General features: G+C 38.4%; 1 protein-coding gene across 1 annotated transcript in view; it reads left to right on the top strand.

The window, feature by feature from the left end:
- Positions 1-26797, top strand: part of LOC150089487 (transient receptor potential cation channel subfamily M member-like 2) — a 933932-nt gene that overhangs the window by 698146 nt on the left and 208989 nt on the right. The window contains exons 19-22 of the mRNA XM_090390003.1: positions 3560-3573; positions 5978-6027; positions 10983-10990; positions 24673-24774. Coding sequence (XP_090246129.1) covers positions 3560-3573; positions 5978-6027; positions 10983-10990; positions 24673-24774 — 174 coding nt within the window. The remainder of the gene's footprint in view (positions 1-3559; positions 3574-5977; positions 6028-10982; positions 10991-24672; positions 24775-26797) is intronic.

The raw sequence follows: 26797 nt of genomic DNA, 5'->3' as shown, positions 1-26797 counted from the left end.
CATCTTTCACGCAGAAAGTATTCGAAATGCGCAGAGCAATCCAAAGAATGGCAATTCAGCCCCCCAGCAATTAAACAATAATCAATAGTAAAATTGCCCAAGTTTCCCACCACGCCCAGATGATGACTTAAAAACTGTTGAGCAGTATTCTGCACCCTGTCAGAAACCTGACATAACAAAACTCCCCAGGACTACACTGCCATGTGTAGGAACCTGGAACCCCACACCAAATAAGTAACCATGTAGGGGAGGGAGATGTACAAGCAGCCAGGGAAGCAGATTAACTGAAAAATATCAGTAAGCTAGTAGCAAGGGGATGCAATGTAGAATGAAAGAAGAATGAATGAATGAATGAATGAAAATGAAAGATAGAATGAATAGGCTGGGCACTGAGTGAACTAGGAATTATGGTAAAAGGGGATAAATGGCAGTTTTGGTGAAAGAAAGAGTGACCTAGCATGAGGGAAAGAGAGAGTGAATGGGAATGAGTGGAAGAGCAAATGTAATTGGCCAAAACAATACAAAGTTAAAAATAACTTACATTACTTTATATATACTGTACTAACAAACATTTAAAAAAAAAACTTGCGGCTAGGCCTGCACCACAACTGAAGAATAACAGTAAGTTGAGGTGCCCAGAGAGTGCCGTGCAGAAAGTAAGAGTAGAATGAATGAGATGATATTGATGGGTCAACTGTTGATGATCCTGCTCAGGTAGCTAACAAACTAAATGAATATTTTGCATCAACATTCACACATGAGGAGTTATTCAGCGAGGGGAATGCCAGAGGTGTATTCAACTAAAGCAGTAAGCTACAGAATCTTTAATTAACTGGGAGTAAAGTGGAGGAGAAATTGTTGAAGATAAACACAAGAAAGGCACCCGGGGTGGATGGGATCTATCCAGTTATATTAAAGGAGGCAGCAAAGGAAGTAAGCAAACCCTTAGCCATAATTATGAGAGCTTCCTTGGACTCAGGGGAGGTACCCATAGACTGGAAATGGGCAAATGTGACCCCAATTCACAAAGGAGGATCAAAGGCTGACACAAGTAATTATAGACCTGTGAGCTTTAACTTCTGTTCCAGGAAAATTAATGGAGGCACTGGTTAAAGAAGCACTGCAGGATCATTTAGACAAGACTTCAGTTATAGCTCGGACACAGCATGGTTTTGTTAAGGGGAAGTCTTGCCTGACCAATTTGATTGGATACTATGATGCAGTCACAAAAGAACTGGATGCAGGGTATAGCTTTGATATTATATACTTGGATCTTAGAAAGGCTTTTGATACTGTTGCACATGGAAGACTGCTACAAAAATTGGAGCAGTGTGACATTGGAAGCAAATTGCTGCTATGGATAAAGGGGTGGTTAAGGGGGAGACAACCACCCCTTTATCCATAGCAGCAATTAGTCCACGATGAGCAGTGTCCATTGATTACCACTCTCTGACAGAGTGGTAATCAATGGACACTGCTCATCGTGGACTAATGTTATTAGTGGAGTCCCTCAGGGCTCAGTGTTGGGTCCATTATTGTTTTCTGTATTTATAAATGATATTGATGAGGGTATATCAAGCTTAATGTCCAAGTTTGCAGACGATACAAAGGTTGGCAGGGTTGTCAAGGACACTACTGACACTATGCTGCTGCAACAGGATCTGGAAAGGTTGAGCAGATGGGCTGAGAGGTGACAAATGAAGTTTAACATTGACAAATGTAAAGTACTACACATGGGAAACAGCAACCCCAGAGCAACGTATCAACTCTGTGGTATACTACACTGACAGTGGTAGAGAATGAAAGGGACTTGGGGGTGGTTGTGCAGGCGGATATGAAGTTCTCTGAGCAGTGCAGACGGGCTGCAAGAGTAACTCATGGAGTATTGTCAATGATATACAGGAATTTTTCCAGCAGGGATAAGGAGGTGATTATTCCATTGTATAAGGCAATGGTCAGGCCACACCTAGAGTACTGTATACAGGTCTGGAGGCCTCATTTCAAGAAGGATGTAGAGCTGCTGGAACGAGTACAGAGAAGGGCAACAAGATTAGTGAATGGAACAAAGGGTTGCTCTTACGAAGAAAGGCTTAAGTTTTGCAAATTACAGTGTCTGGAGACTAGGCACCAGCGAGGTGATCTGATAGAGGTGTATAAAGCCTTGAATGGTTTAAGCATGCTCGATGCTGATGGGATTCTTCCTCTAGCTCAGAAAAATCACCTGAGAGGGCATAAATTCAAATTGAGGAAAGACAGATGTAGGATAGACGTGCGGAAATTTGCCTTTAGCCAGCGGGTGGTTGGTTGGTGGAACAGACTTCCATCCCTTGTGGTGGAGGTTGATAGCCTACATAAGTTTTTAGGCTCAGCTGGACAGGTATTTTGAACGAACAGAGGGGTGAAGTGATAGTGGGGTTTTTTTTTTTTTTTTTTTTGGCTGATGCTGCATAAGCTTGCTTTCTTGCATCAAATGCCTGTACTAGTGCTAATGCTAATAAAAGTGTAAGCGTGTGAGAAAAAGAACACAAACCATAAATGCTACAGCTAAGTACACACTAACCCTAGTTTTAATTAGTATTTAAATTTACACTACACATCATTGCATCCCCTCCTGGTGTGTGAGAAAAAGATGAATGAGTTGAGTGAAAAAAAAAAAAAAAAAAATAAAAAATATATATATATATATATATATATCTGGAGGCCTCATTTTAGGAAGGATGTAGATTTACTTGAGCGTATACAGAGAAGGGCAACAAGATTGGTGAGGAGAATGAAATGATCCTCTTACCAAGAGAGGCTTAAGTTCTGCAAATTGCAGTGGCTGGAGACTAGGCACCTGCGCAGTGATCTGATTGAGGTATATAAGGCCTTGAATGGGTTGAGCACGCTGAATTCTGATGGGATCCTTCCACTTGTTCAGATTACGAACCTAAGGGGGCATAAATTCAAATTAAGAAAAGACAGATGTAGAATAGATGTACGGAAATTTGCCTTTAGCCAGCGGGTGGTTAATTGCTGGAACAAACTTCCATCTGTCGTGGAAGTTGATAGGTTGAATAAATTTAAGGAGGAACTGGACAGGCATTTGGAGGCAATGGTGTGATTTTTTTTTTTTTTTTTTTCTTTTGGCTGATGCTGCATAAGCTCATACACTTGCTTTCTTGCATCACATGCCACTACTACTACTACTACAATGCTGAACTGAATTTCTCCACACAATAGCCAATTGCAACCAATTACTACTAGTGGGTGCTGTTGTCTCAGTGCACACCTTACTGGCCCATTTGAAATCAAATGGGCCAGTAAGATGTGGAAAGTGCCATCATGTTACTGTGTTAAGGCATATTATAAGTTCCATCATTTACCATGCCAGTAACATACTAGGTCAGCTTCTTAGCCTTCCTTTGACCTGCTGTGCCATCTGTACATCTGTTTAAAGGGCTCATAGGTGTCCATATTTGGAATTACACACCTAAGGATCAAAATGTTCTTATTGTGAATTTGATTCAATTTTTATGTACTGAACCTTCTCCTCTTAATGAAAACATGATACAGTCAGCCCTCGTATAACACGTGTTTACACCACACGAATTTGATCATACACAATTTATAAATAGGGGAAGAATATCTTATATAACACGAACCGAATTCGCTTATGCACGATTCGCCTTTGTGTTTACAAGAAATGGCCGTCGAATGCAGAATCGCCCCAATCGAACACAACACGATAGGAATGAAGAGAAGATTCTAAAATGTATTTATGTTTTTGATATTAGTGAAGGGGAAACACATTTCACCATAATAACGTAAAAACCAGCACAATTCCAGCTATTGATATAATCACAAATGCAATTAGATCGAGTTTACTACCAGTTTATAACAGATTCCACTATCAGAAACGCAACTAGAAATTGTTTTTATTGTTTTATGGTAGTAACCCCAAGAAATGTGCTTTAGTAAAATGTGAGGTGTTAATAGTGTATCTCTGCCTTTACGGTGTTGTTTATTCAGTTGCTACACGCGCACGCGCAGCTTTGTTTATGTGTATTAAGCGTGCCTCCTCGTTTTGTAATTGTACTTTTTTCCCTAAAAATGAGTAAAATACTTAAAAGGTGTGAAAAGGAAGCGTCCTGGTGAAGACACTGCAGATTCAGAGAGAAAAAGAAAAGCAATATCGATAAACAGAGGCGGATTGGGTCAAAAATTCTTACCCGGGAAAATTTATAGTGGCCTCATACTATGGTATATAGCCAAAATCACACTGGCCTCCAGTAAGGCTTATAGCCAGTCCGCCTCTGTCGATAGAGGAAAAAATATGAATTTGTGAAACGCTTTGAGCGAAATGAAAGACCATGTGATATTGCACGTGCTACAGACCTAAATGAGGCAACGCCGAGAATTACAAAGAATGCAGAGAAAATAAAAACAATTTTTATAGCAAGAACAACTCAAAGTGTAATTAAAATCCATTAGATTAAGACACAAAGAATTGGAAGAGATGGAACAGCTGTCATCAGAAAATCAAACAAAAAACAAGTTTGCTTACGATAGAAGCAAACGCATTAGCAATATTTTATTACATAATAGTCATAATAAAATACCTATTTTATTACGATTATTTATTGTATTTGGTAATGTTTTGGTTACAAATGTGTGTTCAATCTTTATGGTCGGCACCTAACCCTATTTTTCCCATAGGGCCTGTTGTTTATATTGCACGATTTTGCATTGCACGAGGGTTTCTAGGAACACAACTATCGTGCTATACAAGGACTGACTGTGTACATTATTTTTAGACACCACATGAAGCCTTAAAAAAAATTTAAGGAAGTTTTAGTAGGAATAAATCCAAAAATATAATATCAGTTACACTGCGATTACACGGGTGTGTACCACACACCTAGCACATCCTGAATATATGCCTCTTCTAAATCATATAGCTCTTATTAACAGAAGAAAATGTTTTTCTGCCATAAGCAGCCAGAATGGCTCTATCCCTATGTCACCTCTGTCCCATAGGTTACGAGTATATAGTCGACTACCTTTCACGCACCATCTAAACACAAGTCTAAGGAGCAGTGCTTTCATTTCTGTTTTTCAGTGGGTCTAGCCTCCCTAATGCATTTACACTGTGGAGCAGGGAGGCTAGACTGACTGATAAAAAAAAGTACCCTCATCATCCAGTTCAATACAACTTTGTGGAGCCTTCAAGGGGTGAAATCTGTGTTTAGCACTCAGAGGAGAGAGCTTCCGCAAACTCTCCCTTCCATCATGCAGTATTATTGATGACTTTTAAGGTCATGATGGGAATCATGGCGAGATCCAGTCTTCCTTATATTTTCAGAGCATAGATCTTAAGCAATGTTTGCAAACTGGCCACTAGATGGTCCACCAGAATGACTCTTTGGTAACTATAGAAGGCATCTGTATAACCTTGCTGCCTCTACACTGGAGGAAGTCTGAGTAGTTTGTATGGGGGCATTTTTGAGGCCACATTATGTCAAGGAGCTGAGTACATTCACGTGGTATGTCATATCAAACTATGTCATTAGTTCAAACGGCATGCCCCACGTTTATGTCATCTAACAATTGCAGCTTGAATAGTAAAACTAATCGAACAAACTTATCTGCAAAAAGATCTGAACCTCCCACGCACTTCATCATTCATTTCACACATATGTGGTTTCAATTCCAATCTCCGTGATTTCCATTTTCATTAACAGTCTGCCGAATCTTACTTTTTCAATTATCAGTTTCTTCACTGGTCATCTCCAAAATTCATCATATAAATTTGATGAATTTGAGGTATTGCTCAGAACATCAAAGGCAGATATTGTTGAGATATCAGACGTGGTGTCACACAGATATAAGGAATGCAGAACTGGAATTTGGGGAGTACAATGTGTACAGGAAGGATAGACAAGATAGGAAGGGAGGGAGGGTTATACTATTAGTTAAGGAACACATAAAATCCAAGGAAGTGAAGCCAGTCGACATCGCTGGACAGTGCAGTGTCGAGTCAGTTTGGTGTGACATAATCATTGGGAGATCAAAATTGAGAGTAGGAGTGTGTTATAGGCCTAATGACTCTGATGAGTATAATAAGGAACTGTACAGGAAAATAGGGTGGGCCAGTAAATCAGAGAGTCTAATAATGGGAGATTTTAATTTCCCAGATATTGACTGGAATTTGTGTGTTGGTCACTCACACACTAGCAAGGCTTTTTTGGATTTATTGGATGATTGTTTTCTACATCAGCATGTTCGGTAGGCAACTAGAGGGAATAATACTCTTGATCTGATTATCAGTAGTGATTCTTCATGCATTAAGAATCTGCAGATAAAGGAACCACTAGGTGGCAGTGATCACAGTGTGCTGAAGTGGGATTTACTCAAAGAGGTAACTACCATCAGGGGTAAAGAGAAGGGTTTTTGCTTTCGTAAAGGTTACTATGGTGGTCTAAGACAGTATTTAAATTCTGCACGGTGGAACCAATTGATGATGTTACGAACAGTAAATTCAAAATGGAAGCATTCAAAGATCTTGGAAGTTACTAGGCTTTACATACCAACTAAGAAATATTGTTCAAGGTTGAGGCCTAAATGGATGTCAGATGAACTGAGACATGTGGCAGAGAAGAAAAATGCATGGGATACATATAAATGAATGGGTGACATGGAAGCCTATGATAGATATAAGCTTGTCTGTAACCAAGTCACAAAGGAGATTAGGCAGGCAAAGGCATATTATGAGAAATCCTTGGCAAAGGATGCAAAGAAAAACAACAGAGTTATTTACCTATGTAAACTCTAGAAGAAAAGGGATGAATCAGATTGGTCCACTGGATATTGATGGTTCAACGGTTGATGATGGTTCAACTGTTGATGATCCTGCTCAGGTGGCTAACAAACTAAATGAGTATTTTGCATCTACATTCACCCATGAGGAGTTATTCAGGGAAGGGAATGCCAGAGGTAAGTTAAACTCTGGCAGTGAACTGGATGATTTTGTAATAACTGAGAGGAAAGTGGAGGAGAAATTGTTGAAGATAAACATAAAAAAGGCACCTGGGGTGGATGGTATCTATCCAGTTATATTAAAGGTGGCAGCAGAGAAAGTAAGCAAACCCTTAGCCATAATTATGAGAACTTCTTTGTACTCAGCGGAGGTATTCATGGACTGGAGATGTGCAAATGTGACCCCAATTCACAAAGGAGGATCAAAGTGCAACACATGTAATTATAGACCTGTTAGTTTAACTTCTGTTCCAGGAAAATTAATGGAGGCACTGGTTAAAGAAGTACTGCAGGATCATCTAGACAAGACTTCAATTATAGCTCGGACACAGCATGGTTTTATTAAGGGAAAGTCTTGCCTGACCAATTTTATTGGATATTATGATGTGGTCACAAAGGAACTGGATGCAGGGAATAACTTTGATATCATATATTTGGATCTTAGAAAGGCTTTTGATACTGTTGCACATGGAAGACTGCTGCACAAATTGGAGCAGTGTGGCATTGGAGGCAAATTGCTGCTATGGATAAAGGGATGGTTGAGTGGGAGAAGACAGAGAGTGATAATCAATGGACACTGCTCATCGTGGATTAATGTTATTAGTGGAGTCCCTCAGGGATCAGTATTGGGTCCATTGTTATTTTATGTATTTATAAATGATATTGATGATGGTATATCAAGCTTAATGTCCAATTTGCAGATGATACGAAGGTTGGCAGGGTTGTTAAGGACACTAATGACAGTATGCTGCTGCAACGAAATCTAGAAAAGTTGAGCAGATGGGCTAAGAGGTGGAAAATGAAGTTTAACATTGACAAATGTAAAGTACTACATATGGGAAGCAGCAACCCCAGAGTGACGTATCAAATGTATGGTACTACACTGACAGTAGTAGAGAACGAAAAGGACTTGGGGGTGATTGTGCAGGCAGATATTAAATTTTCTGAGCAGTGCAGACAGTCTGCAAGAGTAGCTCATAGTGTCTTGTCAATGATATACAGGAATTTTTCTAGCAGGGATAAGGAGGTGATTATTCCCTTGTATAAGGCAATGGTCAGGCCACACCTCGAGTACTGTATACAGGTCTGGAGGCCTCATTTTAAGAAGGATGTAGAGCTGCTGGAACGAGTACAGAGAAGGGCAACAAGATTAGTGAATGGAACAAAGGGTTGCTCTTACGAAAAGAGGCTTAAATTTTGCAAATTAATGTCTGTGAACTAGGCACCTGCGAGGTGATCTGTTTGAGATGTATAAAGGCTTGAATGGTTTGAGCATGCTCAATACTGATGGAATTCTTCCTCTTGCTTAGAATAATCATTTGAGAGGGCATAAATTGAAATTGAGGAAAGACAAACGTAGGATAGATGTACGGAGGTTTGACTTTAGCCAGTGGGTGGTTGGTTGGTGGAACTGACTTCCATCCTTTGTTGTGGAAGTTGATAGCCTAAATAAATTTAAGGCTGAGCTGGACAGGTACTTGGAATGAATGGAGGGGTGAAATAGGAGGGGTTTTTTTTATTTGGCTGATGTTGCATAAGCTTGCTGTCTTGCATGATATGCCTCTGCTAATGCTATTTATTCACTGTATGATTACTTTCATTTCGTATGTGGCATTTGTGCATATCTACATTATGCTCTTCTCTGGCTTAAAATCTCTCTACTCCACCCCCCCCCCCCCCAACCGAATCTGTCAGTTCATCTCTTGCCTTTATCTTTCTTCCAGTGTTAATCTTCACTTGGAACTCTTTGACTTCTTTTCTTTGCATCTCTGCTTTTTCCATTTCATCTTTCCTAACTTCAAGGTATTTTTCCTTGGTGATTTTAATGTTCACACTTCAGCTGGCTTTAGTTTTCTAGTCACGTGAAACCAGCTGACAAGATATTGAGGCTTTTGAAATGAGAGCAACCTCACACAGAATGTTCATTTACCTTTCAGAATACCAGACAACCCTAACCATACTCCTAACATGCTCAATCGTTTTTTCCCAGCAATACTTCAAAATGCATGATCGAAGTTAGTGGTTCTCTAGGCATCTCTTTTTTTTTTTTTGGTTTTTTTTTTCAGGAGCATTAGCAACTAAGGCCATATTGCTCCGGGATATGCGGTGGTCATTCCTTGACCTTTCCGCATCCTCCGTATTTGGTGGTGACAGGGCTCGAACCCCGGTCTAATCAAGAAGCGTGTGCTACCCACTGCTGCTCCTTCCCACCTGGCTACCGAGGTGCCTCTAGGCATCTCAGTTATAGTGTCTTCTCCAGTGGAGCCTTTGTCTGGTGGCCATTCTTAGCATTGGGTTGTTTGGCATTATAATAATGCAAAATGGGATGATCTGCAAGATGTCTGTTCTTTTTCTTGGTTGGATTACTGTCTTAAGTCTTCTGATGTCGATGTTTGCTCAGATTGTGTCAGTGAAATTATTCTTGTAGGATTGAAATCCTTTATTCCACCACACTCCACCATAAAATCTTGTCCCTTATCTAAACCCTAGCTTTCCAATAAATGCAATAAGACTGTTCAAGGTAGGAATATTGCAATTGATCCAAAATTTCCATGTTCATATTCTTCTTACACTAAAGCTTGCAACATTTGTAAAGCAGTTATTAATCAATCCAAACTAGATTGTAAATAGGCTAAGAGCAGGAAACTTGTTTCTTGTCCGAATGGCAGTTGGGCATTTCATCTCATGTCAAAGTTAATGGCCACAACTTTTGAAAATCTGTACTCCCACCTCTGTTAAAACCGGATGTTCTATTGCCACCCAAGCTAACAATAAAGCCAACTTACTGCCAGCCTACGCTTTTTGACTTTTTGTTCACGATCTTGTTAAACTACCTTCTACAATTCCTTATACACTCCTCTGCATGCTTCCTGTTGTATTTCATCAAAAGGATGTCAGAATGATTTTGAAAAATCTTGTGCCAAGATAGCTCCAGGTCCTGATGGCATTTCTACACCTGTTCTCAAAACCCATGCTCTTGAGCTTGCCCCTCTATTGAGTCACCTTTTTACATATTCTTATTCTGCTGGAATTTTTCCTTCTTTTTGGAAGTTTGCACATATCCATCCAGTGCATTTTTAGGAACTGGCTGAACAAATCTCTCCCATCCTATTATAACTATATTGCACTTATCTCTACTCTTTCCAAAGTAACGAAGAAATACATTAATTGCCAACTCCCAAACTATCTCAAAATCTTCTATCTGATCAGTGATTGCCAATATGGATTCTGTCAATGTCAGTGTCAACCACCAGTGATATATTGGCTTATGTTTCCTATCTATTGACAAATTCAATGGAAAAGTTTGGTAAAACTGAAGCAGTTACCCTTGACATTTCTAAGGCTGTTGATTGGGTTTGACATAAAGGTCTTCTAAACAAGCTTCCATCTTAAGGATTGCCCTCTTTTTTCTTTTTTTTTTTTTTGCAATTGAGTATCTAGTTTTCCCTCTAACCTTGCTACTGGTAGTAGTAGTAGTAGTGGCATGTGATGCAAGAAATAAAGTGTATGAGCTTATGCAGCATCAGCCAAAAAAAAAAAATCACACCATTCCCTCCAAATGCCTGTCCAGTTCCTCCTTAAATTTATTCAACCCATCAACTTCCACAACGACAGATGGAAGTTTGTTCAAGCAATTAACCACCCGATGGCTAAAGGCAAATTTCCGCACATCTATTCTACATCTGTCCTTTCTTAATTTGAATTTATGCCCCCTTAGGTTCGTAATTTGAACAAGTGGAAGGATCCCATCAGAATTCAGCGTGCTGAACCCATTCAAGGCCTTATACACCTCAGTCAGATCACCGCGCAGGTGCCTAGTCTCCAGCCACTGCAATTTGCAGAACTTAAACCTCTCTTGATAAGAGGATCCCTTCATTCCCCTCACCAATCTTGTTGCCCTTCTCTGTACACGCTCAAGTAAATATACATCCTTCCTAAAATGAGGCCTCCAGACCTGTATGCAGTACTCAAGGTGTGGCCTGACCATTGCCTTATACAGAGGGATAATCACCTCCTTTTCCCTGCTAGCAAAATTCCTATATATCATTGACAAAACCCCATGACCTGCCCTGGCAGCCTGTCTGCATTGCTCAGAAAACTTCATATCTGCCTGCACAATTACTCCCAGGTCTTTTTCATTTTCTACCACCTTAAGTGTAGTACCACACAGTTGGTACGTTTCTCTGGTGTTACTTCTACCCATATGCAGTACTTTGCATTTCTCAAGGTTAAACTTCAGTTGCCACTTTTCAGCCCATCTTCCCAAATTTTCTAGATCCTGTTGCCGTAGCACACTGCCATTAACAATCCTGCCAACCTTTGTATCATCTGCAAGCTTCGACATTAAGCCTGATATACCTTCATCAATATCATTGATAAATATACAAAACAACAGTGGACCTAACACCGAACCCTGTGGGACCCCACTAATAACATTAGTCCAAGAAGAGCAGCACCCATTGATTACCACCCTCTGTCTTCTCCCACTTAACCATCCTTTTATCCATTGTAGCAACTTACCCTTAATTCCATTCTGCTCCAATTTGTACAATAGTCTTCCATGTGCAACAGTGTCAAAAGCTTTCCTGAAATCCAAATATATGATATCAAAATTATTTTTTGCATCCAGTTCCTTTGTAACCACATCACAATATCCTATCAAATTTGTCAGACAAGACTTGCCCTTAACAAACCCGTGCTGTGTCTGAATTATTGCTGCAGTCTTGTCTAGATGATCCTGCATTGCATCTTTAACCAGTGACTCCATTATTTTACAAGGAACAGAAGTTAAACTAACTGGTCTGTAATTACTCGTGTCACCCTTCGATCCCCCTTTGTGAATTGGGGATATATTTGCACATCTCCAGTCCGTGGGAACCTCCCCTGAGTCCAAGGACACTCTCATAATTATGGCTAAGGGTTTGGTTAGTTGCTTTGCCGCCTCCTTTAATATAACTGGATAGATCCCATCCATCCCAGGTGCTTTTCTTATGTTTAACTTCAACAATTTCTCCTCCACTTTGCTTTCAGCTATTACAAAATCATTAAGTATCCTGCTACAATTTGATAACCTTCTGTCATTTTCAAACCTTAATAATTCCTCACGTGTGAATGTAGATGCAAAATACTCATTCAGTTTGTTTGCTATCTGAACAGGATCATCAACAGTCGAACTATCGATGTCAAGTGGACCAATCAGATTCATCCCCTTCCTTTAAGTTTATATAAGTAAAGAAATCCTTGCTGTTTTTCTTAGCATCTTTTGCCAAGGATTTCTCGTAATCTGCCTTCGCCTTCCGAACCTCCTTTGTGACCTGATTAAAGATTAACTTATATCTGCTATAGGCTTCTGAGTCACGTGATAATTTATATGCATCCCATGCATTTTTCTTCTCTGTTACGAGTCTCATTAGTTCATTTGACAACCATTTAGGCCTGGTGATGATAGATGGCTCTCTCTTCAAACTTTTCCACTAATGCTGGTGTTCCCCAAGGTTCAGTTCTTCCTCCCACTCTTCCTCTTTTGTATTAATGTCTTTCCGCTAACTGGAAATCCTATCCATAGTTTTACTGATAACAGCTCATTGCATTCCACCTTCCACACCTTCCAGTAGCTCATTAAAACAGACACCTCCAATTAAGAGGTCATCGTCTCTTTCTGGCCTCCCACAATCACAAAGTGAGAGAGAATCTAGGAAACAAAGGAAAAGGACAGGAGAAGGTAGTTTTGGCAAAAAAGATGAAGAAAAAGAAAGAGGAGGTGTGAAAAAGAAAAAAGGAGAGGAAAGTAAGGAGAGGCGTAATTATAGTTGTTATTGTTGTTTAGTTTTGAGGAGCATTAGCAAATTAAGGCCATATTGCTCCGGGATATGCGGTTGTCATTCCCTGACCTTTCCATATCCTCCGTATCTGGTGGTGACGGGCTCGAACCCCGGTCTAATCAAGAAGCGTGTGCTACGCACTGCTGCTCCTTCCCACCTGGCTACGGAGGCGCCTTCCTAATTATAGAGAATTTGAACATATTAATAAAGTGAAGACTTGTTTTAAATCCTTTCTTTTTGATGTTGAAAGTAAAGTGCCAACTGCTTCAATGAGGGGATAATCATGGACTTTTGGGATACACTAGAGTCTAAGACTATTGATGTATTTACAGAGAATTTATTTTTAAAAGAGAAATTTAAAAAGGTGAAGAATAGTAAGACGTATGCCAGTGTTGTGAAGGAGATACCTAAAAAGTTCCAAGATACGTCAAAGATTGTGATAATAAAAGCAGTGAGTGAAATATTTAAAAGTGGTGAACAAGTTAAGACTGAGTTATTAAAGGAAGTAAGGCCGATTCTTGATAATGTAAAGATAAAGAATGTTAGGACTATTAGGGATTGTGGTGTGTTGATTGAGGCTGGAGGGGATGATGATGTTCTGAAGTTGAGAGGTTGTTCGAAAATTCAGGAGATTGGGCTAAAGTTTTCTATACCAAAAGCGACTTTTCTGAAGATGGTGATTTATGATGTGGAAAAGGACGTTAACCAATCTGATTTTAAGGATTAAATTTGGTTAAAAAATTGTAAAGACTATGGTGTGACTATGCAGGATTTTAAGAAAGGTTTTGAGATTGTCTCTATAAATAAAAATAAAAAGAGTGAGTTATTAAATTGGGCAGTAGAGGTGAAGCCAAAAGTGTGGAATGTATTAAAAGACAGAAATAGATTGCATGCTAATTGGGTGGCGTATAAGTGCAGAGAGATCTTTCCAGTGACACAGTGCTACAATTGCTTGAATTTTGGGCATGTAGCTAAGTTCTGTAAGAGATAGAGATCCTAATTGTGGTCATTGAGCGAGAAATGGTCACACTTATAAGGATTGTATGCACAGGAATGAGGAAACAGCGTGTATAAACTGTAAAAGCAGAAAGAAGCAGGCGACTCATTCTGCAGTAGACAAGAATTGTCCAGAGTATGTGAGGGCTTTTTAAAGGTGTATGTACAATGAGCTAAATGAGAATGTACAATAAGCTAAAGGAGTCACTGCACAGTTACATTGTCAGATGGAAGCTCTAGATATTGATTTGGCACTGGTGCAGGAGCCTTATGAGTGGCAAGGATGTGTGATAGGGTATCCTCGAAGATATTGAGTATTATCTCACGGTAAACATCCAAAAGTGGCTATAATGGTAAGGAATGGTGATTTGGTAGTCATTAAGATTCAGAATTTAGCTACTGAAAACGTGATATGTAGTGAGATAATTGGTTCATTTAGTAGCCTATACTTTGTGTCATAAGACATATATAAGACAATTAGAAAGAATGTGTGAGATTTTGACTACTAAGCAAATTGTGCTGGCAATTGACACAAATTCAAACTCCATTCTTTGGGGTAATGGGGAGTCTGATGATAGAGGTGAAATTCTGGAAGACTTCCTTTCTGCCGCAGGATTGGAGTAAAATGGGAAGTTTGCCTACATGCTCGACAATACATAGACAGTCTGTATTGATGTGGCCTTGTGCACGGGGTCCTTAATGAATAGGATAAAGAATTGGCAAGTAAAGGATCAAATTACTACTAGTGATCACAATGCAATCACTTTCAAAATATGTTTTGAAAGGTGTAGGAGAACAGTAGTGGAGCTGGAGAGATTTTCAGTACGCACTGCCAATTGGGATAGATTTGATATGGCTTTTAATACCCGAGTGAATGAAGTAGATTGGAATATGTTGTCACCCATAGAACATGTAGATATGTTAGAAAAAATTTTGTATAATGTATCTAAGATTAGTATGAATAAACTAAAAGTGAGAGAACAAGATCTGTTCCTTGGTGGGGAACAGAGTTAAGTAATAAAAGAATTGAACTGAGAAGGGTAAGACGTCGATTGCAATATTATAGGAGGGTTGGAGATGCTCATCTGTTGGTAACATATCTGAGATTGTATAAAGATGTGAGAAAAGATTATGTAAAAGCTGTTGTTAATGCTAAGCAAGCCTCATGGAGGAATTTTATTCAGGTTCAGGGATCAAGGGATCCTTGGTCTTTGTAAAAAGTTATTACTGATAAATATTATTTTAGAAATATAAATTGTACAGTGAGAAATAGAGAGGTTACTGCTTTAAATGGGCATGAAACCGTGAATATGATCCTAGACAAATTGTTTCCCCCAGATTAGTGAGAATGAAATGTCGGAAGAACAAAAGGATATGATTCGAGAAAATTCAATATATTTTGCAGACTGTATTGAAAATAGTTTTACTGTAGAGGAGTTGACAGGTGCAGTGCTGCAGGCTGCGGATGGTAAGGCACTGGGCCTTGATTATATTGAAGTTAAGGTGTATAAGAGGGCATATAATTTAAGGTCTGGTGTCATTGTAGAAATGTATAATAAATGTTTGAGGCGGGGTGTCTTCCCACCTGTATGGAAGGTTTCAGATTTGAGGCTCATAATAAAGCGTATGGATAAAGAGTTAAGTGAGCCGGGGTCATACCAGCCAATTACTCTGTTGTTGATAATGGCTAATGAGTTTAGCCATTATCAACAACTGGCTACTTGAGTTTATTCTCAAGTAGCCAGTATGGCTATAAATGTGGGTACTCTACTGAAGATGCCATTTATCGTATGACAAGATATGTACAGTAATATGAGGGTAGGTATGTCCTGGCTCTGTTTATAGATTTTCATGGAGCCTTTGATATGTTGTGGTGGGAGGGCATCCTGTCAAGATTGAGAAAGATGCAATGTCCAGATAATCTCTATTTAGTTTTTAAACAGTATTTTAATGAAAGAAGGATTGTCATAAGGGCATCGTATACTGAAGTAAGTAGCAATATAAGTAGAGGTTGTCCACAGGGCTCGGTTGTCAGTCTGCATGCTTGGAGCCTTTTCTCTATTTGAGCCCAAGGTCTCAAATAGAGAAAAGAGCAAGTGAGGTTTTGGGTGACTTGCTCGAATGGGCTCAGTTGTATGAGCTTCAAATTTCACAAACAAAGAGTGTAGAAATGCTGTTGAAGGAGTGCCTCAGTATGAATCAAAGTCCTTTGGTGAGATATGGTAATGTCTCCTTGAGAAACCAAACTATGATTAAGTATCTGGGGGGTTTGCATAGGAGAGCATATGAGTTTTGTGGAGCATATGAAATATTTAAAGAAAAAGATAAAAGTACTATATTCCAAGCTTAGAAGGGTAGTGAGGGTCGATTGGGGAGTAAAGGGTAGAGCATTGAATATGCTCTACAATTGCCTTTATGTCCCCATCATAATTTATACCTCGATTGCTTGGGTTCACAGAATTGAAAATTCTGTTATAAGAAAGTACTTGCTCCAGACAGAGGTTCACTCTCCTGTGCGTAACCAGAGCATGTAGGACAGTTTCGACTGAGGCGCTTCACATAATAGTGGCGAAAATGCTAATTGATTTAACAGTGGTAGTACCTGCAATGATGTATTTCACTAGAAGGAATTTACGAATTACTATATTGGGAGTTGAGACATGTCCACAGATTGAGAGGACATATGGAAGAGAGGATGTTAGGAATGAAAAAATGAGAGTGATAAATGAATTGAGAAAAGTAAGGCAAATGAGATGGCAAGAATCCGTTAAAGGACGGGTAACATATCAGTTTTTGCCTAGTGTTGAGATTCTGAACCATAGGGTTAATCCCTGGCAACAGTTTGGATTGTATATGTCCTTTCTGTTGACTGGACATGGGCTTGGGTTGAGGATTGATGGGCTATGTGTATGTGGAGAAAAAGAGGAAACATCAGGACATGTGATGTTTAAATGTAATGTTTATGCTGATTTGAGAATGGAGTTAGAGAGATTGGTGGGTGAGATAGAACAAAGTAGTCTTTGGATCTTGTTCACGGAGAAGTGCGTTTTCACGTATTTAAACAATTTTGTACATTCCGTTTTTAGAAGGAGGAAGCGCCTGTTAGATATTAGAGCCCGCCTCCTAGTGGCAGGGATGGAAACCTGATCCACTGGGATAGGTGGGAGGCTGCGATGTGCTCTAATATCGTATTCATTGGATCAGGGCTAAGAGGCAAAAGTGCTCCTCCATGAGTTTGATTTGTGTTAAAATTTTTAAAATTGAAGTTTTTACACGACAATGAATGATATGATATATGTTGGGACACAACTATGTATAAGCTTCGGCTTGGTTAGTGGTTCGGTGGGGTCTTAAATGGAATGTGTTTGACATAAAGTTCTTCTAAACAAGCTTCCATCTTATGAATTGCTGGCATTTTTTTTTTTTTTTTTTGCAATTGAGTATCTAGTTTTCTCTCTAACCTTGCTACTGGTGATGATAGATGGCTCTTTCTTTAAACTTTTCCACTAATGCTGGTGTTCCCAAGGTTCAGTTCTTCCTCCCACTCTTTTGTATTAATGTCTTTCCACTGACTGGAAATCCTATCCGTAGTTTTACTGATAACAGCTCATTGCTTTCCAGTTTGAGAACCCTTGCCCTGCACAAACACCTATATGTTCTTAAATATCCATCATGAATTTCTTAAATGCTGATCTCCATGGGGCAAAAATTTCAACCTTTCTAAAACTCAGTCCCATTTTATATCTCATAAAAAGGAATACCACTTCTATTGTTATCTTCAATGATTCTAAGATCTCTAGACAAGATGACGTATTTCTATTGGGGATTACTCAGACTTTTAATCTTTTTCTTGGCATAAGTACATCACAAATAGTGCTTCCTCTGCATCTAAAAAAAAAGAAAACTGGGTTTTCTCTTTTATTCTCGCCATTACTTCTCTTATAAAAAAACTGCTGACTGTGTACAAATCTCAAATTCCTCCCTACCACGAAATGTTGTTTCCGCATCTGAGGTGGTGCACTCAAAACCTCTCTTAGATATCTAGACTTTATTCAAAAAAAATGTGGTCAGATTAATTTATTACCCATTTCTTAAAAGTCTCTCCCCTCTCTGTCTCATAGATGTTTCTATCTCTGCTTCATGCTTTTTCTATAGATATTTCCATGGCTACTGTTCTTCTGGATTGCCATCTATAATTCTTCTCCTCTTCCAGATCAGTCCAAATATGTACAGTGGCATCAGTATTCATTTACTTTCAAACTCACACAGCCAACTTTTCTTCTTATACCTTATTTATCTTTTCAACTTCTTTTTCCTGGAACAGACTTCCTTCACATGTATTTCCAGAAAATTACAATCCACAGAAATTCAAGTCAAATGTTAACAATATCTTATGTGTTCTCAATCTTTAACACACACACACACACACACACACACACACACACACACACACACACACACACACACACACACACACACACACACACACGTTATTACGGGTGTTAACACCTTTCATGTTTGGGGATTTCCTTAAAAAATATAGCATGGGAACCTATCGCTCTCTCCTGCTATTTTCATGTCTGACACGAACTAAAAAGCCATGTGTCATAGAGATGTTAAAATATTGTAATGTGAACCCAATAACACATTGTTTTTTGGTAATTCGTTCCAAGACCTTGGAAGTTGAAATTTTCTTCCTACTGTACTCTTTAGGGACAGTATCATCAGTTTACATAATGTCGCATGTACATGTATTCAATACAGTAAATTTATGGCAAATAAATATTGTAATGTGAACCCAATAACACATTGTTTTTTGGTAATTCGTTCCAAGACCTTGGAAGTTGAAATTTTCTTCCTACTGTACTCTTTAGGGACAGTATCATCAGTTTACATAATGTCGCATGTACATGTATTCAATACAGTAAATTTATGGCAAATAAGCACAACACAAAAAATCACTTCAATTAAAAGATGTAAAAACAAAACATGCGGCCAACATGTTTACAAACACTGTTATTGGCTGAGAGGAAGGACCACGTGGTATGGTCAGAGACAATCGTAAGCCCATCGTAAAGTGTAATGAGTAGGTGCTTGTTAACATGATCACTGGTTAGTCAGAATCAGCCACTTCATAGAATAAAATTTCAAAAAAACCAATTCCAATCATTAAAATGCACTACACTTTCATCATTATCATATATTTGGTTATAAAAATCAATTTTAAATGCCTTTGTGATATTTTTCTAAAGCACATTTCAGGAGATCACTACCATAAAACAATAAAAACAATTTGCAGTTTCCAGTTTATTGGACTTTTCTGTTAGTCATTTTATTATAAACTCTATCTTATTGCATTTACAATAATACCGATCGTTGGAATTCTGTGGGTTTTTGCGATATTATGGTGAAATGTGTTACCCCTTCCATGAAATCTTCAATCATATAAAAAACAAATAAATTTTCAGAATCTTCTCTTCATTCCTATTTTTTAAGCTTATAAACTTGTTACTCTGTATGTCGCTTGCGCATATCATGCTAGTAGCAATTTGTGCGTGCCATGTTCTTTGTTCTTGATTGCTATTTCTTTTGTTATTGATTTTTATTGAAAAAAAAAATGTCAGTGAACAGAAATATCAATTATTTAGTATGTACATTGCAGCATTATTAATTAAGCTATGTACTAATCTGTGGAAAATATTCTTCCAATTTTCATGTATCATCTAATTTTGTTAATTGGTAAGGTAATAAAGTGCAAATTTGTGCTTTATGTCATTACTTTTATAGCCTGTGGATAATATACACTGGTGTTCAAAGAAACCGCATCACCCCATAAAATTGTAATGCCGTCCGAATAACATAAGTATATGGCAATATTTCTTACAGATTGCATCAAATAAGAGTTACATGCATAGGTGATGACATAATATTGCATCAGCTGTTACTTTCAGCTATATAAGCACGCTCTGCAAGAGTTGCAGTCATTCCTTGCTTGTGACAGGATGGTGAGTTACGTGCAGTTGACGCCACAAAGAAAGAGTGCTATTCTTGTTTTATGTGAGAAAGGATGTTCTTCCCATCATGTTGTTGTTATTGTTTTGGTTTTTAGGAGCATTAGCAACTAAGGCCATATTGCTCCGAGGATATGCGACAGTCATTCCCTTACTTTTCTGCATCCTCCGTATTTAGTGGTCATGCGCTTGAACCCGGTCTAATCAAGAAGTGTGTGCTATGCACTGCTGCTTCTGCCCACCTGGCTACGGAGGCGCCCTTCTCATCATATTGCTTATAGAGTATCTTGTAATCAATCAAGAGTCAGTAGATTTCTTTCGAAACTCAAGAATACTGGTTCTGCTGATAGAAAAAAAAGGAACCAGATGCAAATGAGTCTCTATGCCAAAACAGAACCACGTTTTGAAGTGCTTATGCCTTAAAAACTGTAAAGCTTCTTCGTCTGAGCTGAAAAGAGAATGGGAAGAACGTACAGGAGTGGTAGCAAGTGCAGTAACAGTCAGAAGATGCCTCTTTAAAAATGGACTTGTAGCCCGTCGTCCTGAGAAGAAATTCAACCTGAATGGCTCTGATGGGTGACAAACGGTTAGCTGAAGACGTGGTGAAGAATACCATCCAGAGTGTATGGTGTCTACAGTGAAATTCCCTATCAGCCAAATGATATGGGGGTGCATTTTGTATCTCGGAGTAGGTCACCTGCAGTTTATAACAAGTTTCGTAAATGCCAATGGAAACCTGGCTATATTGGAAGGCAAATTGCTGCCAGCCATTAGAGACCATTTCAATCTGCAAAGTAACTGCATCTCTCAGGACAACTCTGCTCCTTGTCATCGGGCAAAAAGTGTAAGTAGGCACTTCTGTAGTTACTGTAGCTTCATTTCTGCCTTAGAGGTCGACAGTAATGTGTTTTTACATCTGTTACAGGTGAAAAAATGGTTGGAAGAACGGTCCATTACAACTCTTTAGCTGGCCAGGAAATAGCCTGGACCTGAATCCTATAGAGAACTGTTGGCATTGTGTGGATTCTGCAGTTGCCAGAAAGAAACCAAAGACCCTTCGTAAACTTCAGGAACCCATAATTCGTGTTTGGAACCATGAACTATCAGTTGATTATCTTCAGGAAATCGATCTTGTCAATGCCTCGATGGTGTGCTGCTGTCATCAGGGCTAGAGGCGGTTCAACTAAATATTAGTTTCACCTGGTGAACTTTTCATTTTGTTTTCCATTTAAAATGATAAACTGAAGAAAATTGAGGGCTTCTGATAACATTTCACCCATAATTGCCGTATTTACCAAAACTGTTGTATAAAGGTTGCAAATGCTCATTTTGGAATATTTTGAGAGCACCTGTCAAATGTTACTTAGCTTTGCCTTAACTATTAATAAATATCATTTGTTTATATTTCTATTTGTAATGCTAGTAGCCGAGTGGGCAGGAGCAGGAGTGCAGTAGCACACGCTCTTTGAGTAGACCGGGATTCAAGCCCCTGACTACTGAATACGGTTGATCTGCCAACTCTCACTGGACCAGCGTGGCAGATTATGGTCCATTTCCCTCAGCATGAATTGTTGAGGAGGCTGCCATCCTGCAGTGGGTTGATAATGGCTGCACTTTACTTTTTTTTTTACCATTGTGAAAAAAGATTAGAAATATGAAATTCCTAGGTGATGCACTTTCTTTGAACACCAATGTAAGTCCTGTTTTCTCTTATTAAAATCGCTTTTTAATAGAATAGAAATTCACTTCACAAACTTGATCACAATGACTGGACTATATACTGTTCACTATCACATAGTGAATGGTATTTTATTATCGAGAGTCCATCGTAAAGTGATATGATCATACAGTGAACCAATTGTAAACCAGTGGTCCACTGTATTTGCTTATCTAAAGTGCAAATTATTTTATGCTAAAGTTAAAATGGACATATTATTGCTATCTACAATATATATGATTAGAATCCTTTGCTCATTGACATCTCTGTATACATTCACCAGAAATGCTCGGTGAGTTTCATCATCAGAATCTTAATGTAATATATAAGGGCATATTCAAAAGTTTCTGGACTGGCAGCCTTGATTGTGAACTGCAAATAGTAGAGCATTCTGCCACTAGATGCCACTATGTAAGTATCTCCCAAGTCAATCTTGTGAATTTTGCTGCTATAGCGAGCTGTTGCATCACTACAATTGTTTATTATAATGCTTGGTAAGTGTGATTGGTAGTTTAAATTTATTTGTGAAATGCCTGATATTAAGGACCAATGCATTTGTGTGAAATTTTGCTTCAAACTGGTAAGACAGCATCAGAAATGTATGAGATGCTCAAAACAGCTTTTGGTGACAATGCCATAGGGAGAACACAAATAATTGAGTGGTTTCTCATGATTCAAACATAGCAAAACATCAGTTAAAGACTGATTATTCGGGTTGCCCATCGACAAGTCACACAAGTGAAAACACAGAGAAAGTTACTAAATCATCAATGAAGACTGAAATGATCATTTCAGATATTACTGCCGACCGGGCTAGCCAGGTGGGTAAAGTGCCTGACTGGCAACCCAAAGGTCGTGGGTTCGAATCCCGCCTCGGGCTTGGATCAAAGTACTGCAAAAACTTTGGGAGTTGCACTATGGCCACAGAAGCCGATGCGCCAACAACTACAAAAAAAAAAAAAAAAAAAAAAATTCAGATATTACTGATAGACTAGGACTCTCTTAATAATCAAAACTTCTTCTCAGGGGTTATAACAGGAGATGAAATGTGCATTTACTGCTACAGCCCTGAAACAAAACAGCAGTCATCTCAGTAGGGGGCCAAAACATCTCTACATCCAAAGAAAATGAGGCAATTAGGTCCAACATCAAAAGCATGTTGGTGGTCTTTTTCAACTGCGAGAATTTGATTCATCATGAATTTGTGCCTCAAGGCCAAACAGTTAACCAGCATTATTACCTAGAGGTTTTGAAGCATCTTAGGAAAAAAAAGTCTGCCAAAAACTTCTTGAACGATGGCTAAACAAGGACTGGTTGCTTCACCATGACCATGCTGTCACACACACTCTGTTATCTCTGTGCAGTGATTTTTGGCCAATAAAAACATGGTAGTTGTTCCCTACCCTCCCTACTCACTTAATTTGGCCCCCTTGTGATTTCTTCTTGATTTCCAATCACAGTTAAAAGGGCATAATTTCCAGGACATCCTGGAAATCGCAGATAGACCTGCATGCAATCCCAAAATATCAGTTCGAGTAGTGTTTCCAAGTGTGGCAGAAATGCTGGACCTGGTACATAAACTCAAAAGGTGACAACTATGATCGGTAACAAAAGCAAGCCTATTTCTTTTTATTGACTCAGTCCTGAAATGTTCGGATACGTCCTTCTATCTATATATATATATATATATATATAAGGTGGCAATGCTTTTTTTTACCCCCAGCATGAAAGTGCATATGAACATTTAGACATGGGTTTCTAAAATCTTTTGCAGTGATTCTGCATCAGTACTCCAAGCTAAAAATCAACTCCCTAACTCCTCCATTGAGAAGGTACAGACACTGTGAGAAGCTGCTCATTAATACATTTCTCAGTTAGAATTCACTTGTCTGTTGCATAGTATTTTCAGATTAGGAGCTCCAATATGTAAATGCATTGAGTGGAGACTGTTCATCAGTGCCCAGCAGTCTCCACTTTGGAGGAAAGGCTAAAACTAGCCTTTTGGGCTAATTTTTAGAGGAAAAGATAAACTGTCTAACCAGTCTGAAATGTGTTTCCCCTCGTAAGGGGAATGTTTATGCCTCTTTTCCCATTTGCACCTTAAGTTCATGTAAAGGAGATATATAAAAACTTAACTTTGCTTTTAATACAGTGTATATGAAAAATGTAATTGCCTACTTTGTGGAGACTAGGAGTTCTGTGTATATTGTTAGGTCAGCATTCACATTATACTGAAATATCATGGTTCATTCTGTCTCTGCATGGACACCATTTTCATTGAGTATGAACACCATTTTCATGGTGTTCATAGTGTGCATGGACACCATTTTCATTGAGTATGAAAATGGTGTCCATGCAGAGAGAAACTTTTACTGTATTCAGTAAGTACTAATGGCAGTTGGCCTATTACTTTCATTTCAAGTAAAATTAGGATTAATGGAACAATTTTTAAAGGTTTTTGACAAAGTTTGTAGTTTCTTTAAGTACTTTGCAATCAGTTTTCAAGTTTATCTGGTGCATCAAAGACATTTACATTAGGTCACAGAAAGTTATCTTCTAAGAAGCAATTTGAAGGAATGATGGCCACTGAAAAAGAAGTGTGGATTGTCTTCAAAAATATTGTTTACAACTTTTTTCTAGTATCTTCTTTCCATTCTTTTATATATTAGTGGAATCACTAAGATATAAAAGAGTGGTACTAGAATAGTTATAAAGCATAGTGGCATAAATAAAAAACTGTGATTTGACTAATTGAGTTTTGTTCATTTAATTATACAAAAAAACTGTTTTTTAAATAGATTAAGTAATATTTACAAATTAAGGAAAAAACGTGTTACATTTTCCCACTTTTTTGGAATATCCTTTAGGATACAAACAAAAAATATATGTCAGTTTTGAAATCAGTGTAGCAGACTTAGAAAAAGTAAGTATTAGAATAGAAACCCCCATTCTACAAGTATTGATTTATAGTCCTGTGTAATTAATCTTGTGATATGAATATACATTACAACTAAATGATAGGTTATGTTCATTATTGGTTGAGTTTTCTTTAATTTAATGAAATTCTTTTGTTTTTATTTTGTCTTTTTGTTGTGTTTTCAGTTATGAGTTATGACTGTCCCAATACAGGATTGTGGCCCTATCTGTTTTCGATTCAGTATTTTGTTCTTTTGAAGCTAATACTTCTTACTCTTCTTTATGCATTATTCAGGTAAGATAGGCATTAAGTTTCTTACTTTGTAATTCTTCATTAATAAATCATATAATTAACACCTTAGATGTTTATCGCTTTAGCAATGCTGTTTATAAGAGGGAATTTGCTACAAATTTGTTTTAACTTCCTGGCTCATGCAGCATACCATATGAAAAATAAATGTAGGGAAAGGCTGAGAATGGACTATAAAGAACCATACCTCTGTTCCAGCATCAGTAATATCATCTATATACTTAATTTTGATGATTTATTGGATGATTGCTTTCTGCAGCAGCATGTCCAAGAGGCAACCTGAGGGAGTAATCCTTTTGATCTGATTATCAGCAATGATTATTCATGCATTAAGAATCTGCAGATAAAGAAAACACTAGGTGGCAGTGATCATAGTGTACTAATATGGGATTTACTCAAAGATGCAACTATCATCAGGGGTAAAGGGAAGGGTTTTTGCTTTTGTAAAGGTGACTACAGTGGTCTCAGACAGTTTTTAAATTCAAATGATGATGTTACAAACAGCAAATTCTAAATGGGAAGTATTCAAGGAATTAAACTTGGATGCTACTAGGCCTTTCATGCAACTAAGAAATACTTTTCAAGGTTTAGGCCTATGAACTAATGAGACTCGTGGCAGATGAACTAATGAGACTCGTGGCAGAGAAGAAATATGCATAGGATGCATATAAGTTATCAGGAGACACAGATGCCTATGGTAGATATAAGATGGTCTGTAATCAAGTCACAAAGAAAGTTAGGCAAGAAAAGACAGATTATGAGAAATGTTTGGCAAAGGATGCAAAGAAAAATAATAAATACTTCTTTACTTATGTAAACTCTAAAATGAAGGGGATGAATCAGATTGGTCCTCTTGTTATTGATGGTTCGATTGTTGATGATTCTGCTCAGGTAGCTGACAAACTGAATGAGTACTTTGCATCTACATTCACACAGGAGGAATTCTGTAGGGAAAGGGAGGCCAGAAACTTATCAAATTCCAACAGGGAATTAAATGATTTTGTAATAACTGAGAGCAAAGTGGAGAAGAAATTGCCGAAGTTAAACATAAGAAAGGTACCTGGGGTGGATGGGATCTATCCAGCTATATTAAAGGAGGTGGCAAAGAAAGTAAGCAAACTCTAGCCATAATTATGAGAGCATCCATGGACTCAGGGGTAGTCTCCATGGACTGGAGATGTGCAAATGTATCTCCAGTTCACAAGGGGGAACCAAAGGGTGACACGAGTAATTACAGACCTGCCTCCGTAGCCGAGTGGGCAGGAGCGGGAGTGCAGTAGCGCATGCTCTTTGAGTAGACCGGGGTTCAAGCCCCTGACTGCTGAATACGGCCGATCTGCCAACCCGCACTGGACCAGCGTGGCAGATTATGGTCCATTTCCCTCAGCATGAATTGTTGAGGAGGCTTCCATCCTGCAGTGAGTTGATAATGGCTGCAGGATGGGAATACTTTTTTTTTTTTTAGTTTGACTTCTGTTCCAGGGAAAATAATGGAGTCACTGGTTAAAGAAGCACTACAGGATCATCTATACAAGACTGCAGTTATAGTTCAGACACAGCATGGGTTTTTTAAGGGGAGATTTGATTGGATACTATGATGTGGTCACAAAGGAATTGAATGCAAAAAATAATTTTAGGAAATTATTTTGATTTTAGGAAAGCTTTTGATATTGTTGCACATGGAAAACTGCTGTACAAGTTGGAGCAGTATGGCATTAAGGCCAAGTTGTTACAATGGATAAAAGGATGGTTGAGTGGGAGAAGACAGAGAGTGATAATCAGTGGACACTGCTCTTCATGGAGTAATGTTATTAGTGTGGTTCCCTATGGGTCTGTTTTGAGCCCATTGTTGTTTTCTGTATTTATCAATGATATTGATGAAGGTATATCAGGTTTAATGCCCACGTTTGCAAACAATACCTCATTTATGCAAAATCTGTGACTCTTCAAGGTGGCTTTAAGCTTGGGAAAAAAATGACAGGGTGCTAAATCCAGTGAGTGTAGCAGA

Source organism: Mastigoproctus giganteus, chromosome 2, assembly GCF_048544385.1.
Source record: "Mastigoproctus giganteus isolate SK-2022 chromosome 2, ASM4854438v1, whole genome shotgun sequence".
In the NCBI taxonomy this organism is placed as follows: Eukaryota; Metazoa; Arthropoda; class Arachnida; order Uropygi; family Thelyphonidae; genus Mastigoproctus; species Mastigoproctus giganteus.
Note: the sequence above shows the minus strand (reverse complement) of the source record. Positions and strands in the feature narration are given on the sequence as shown.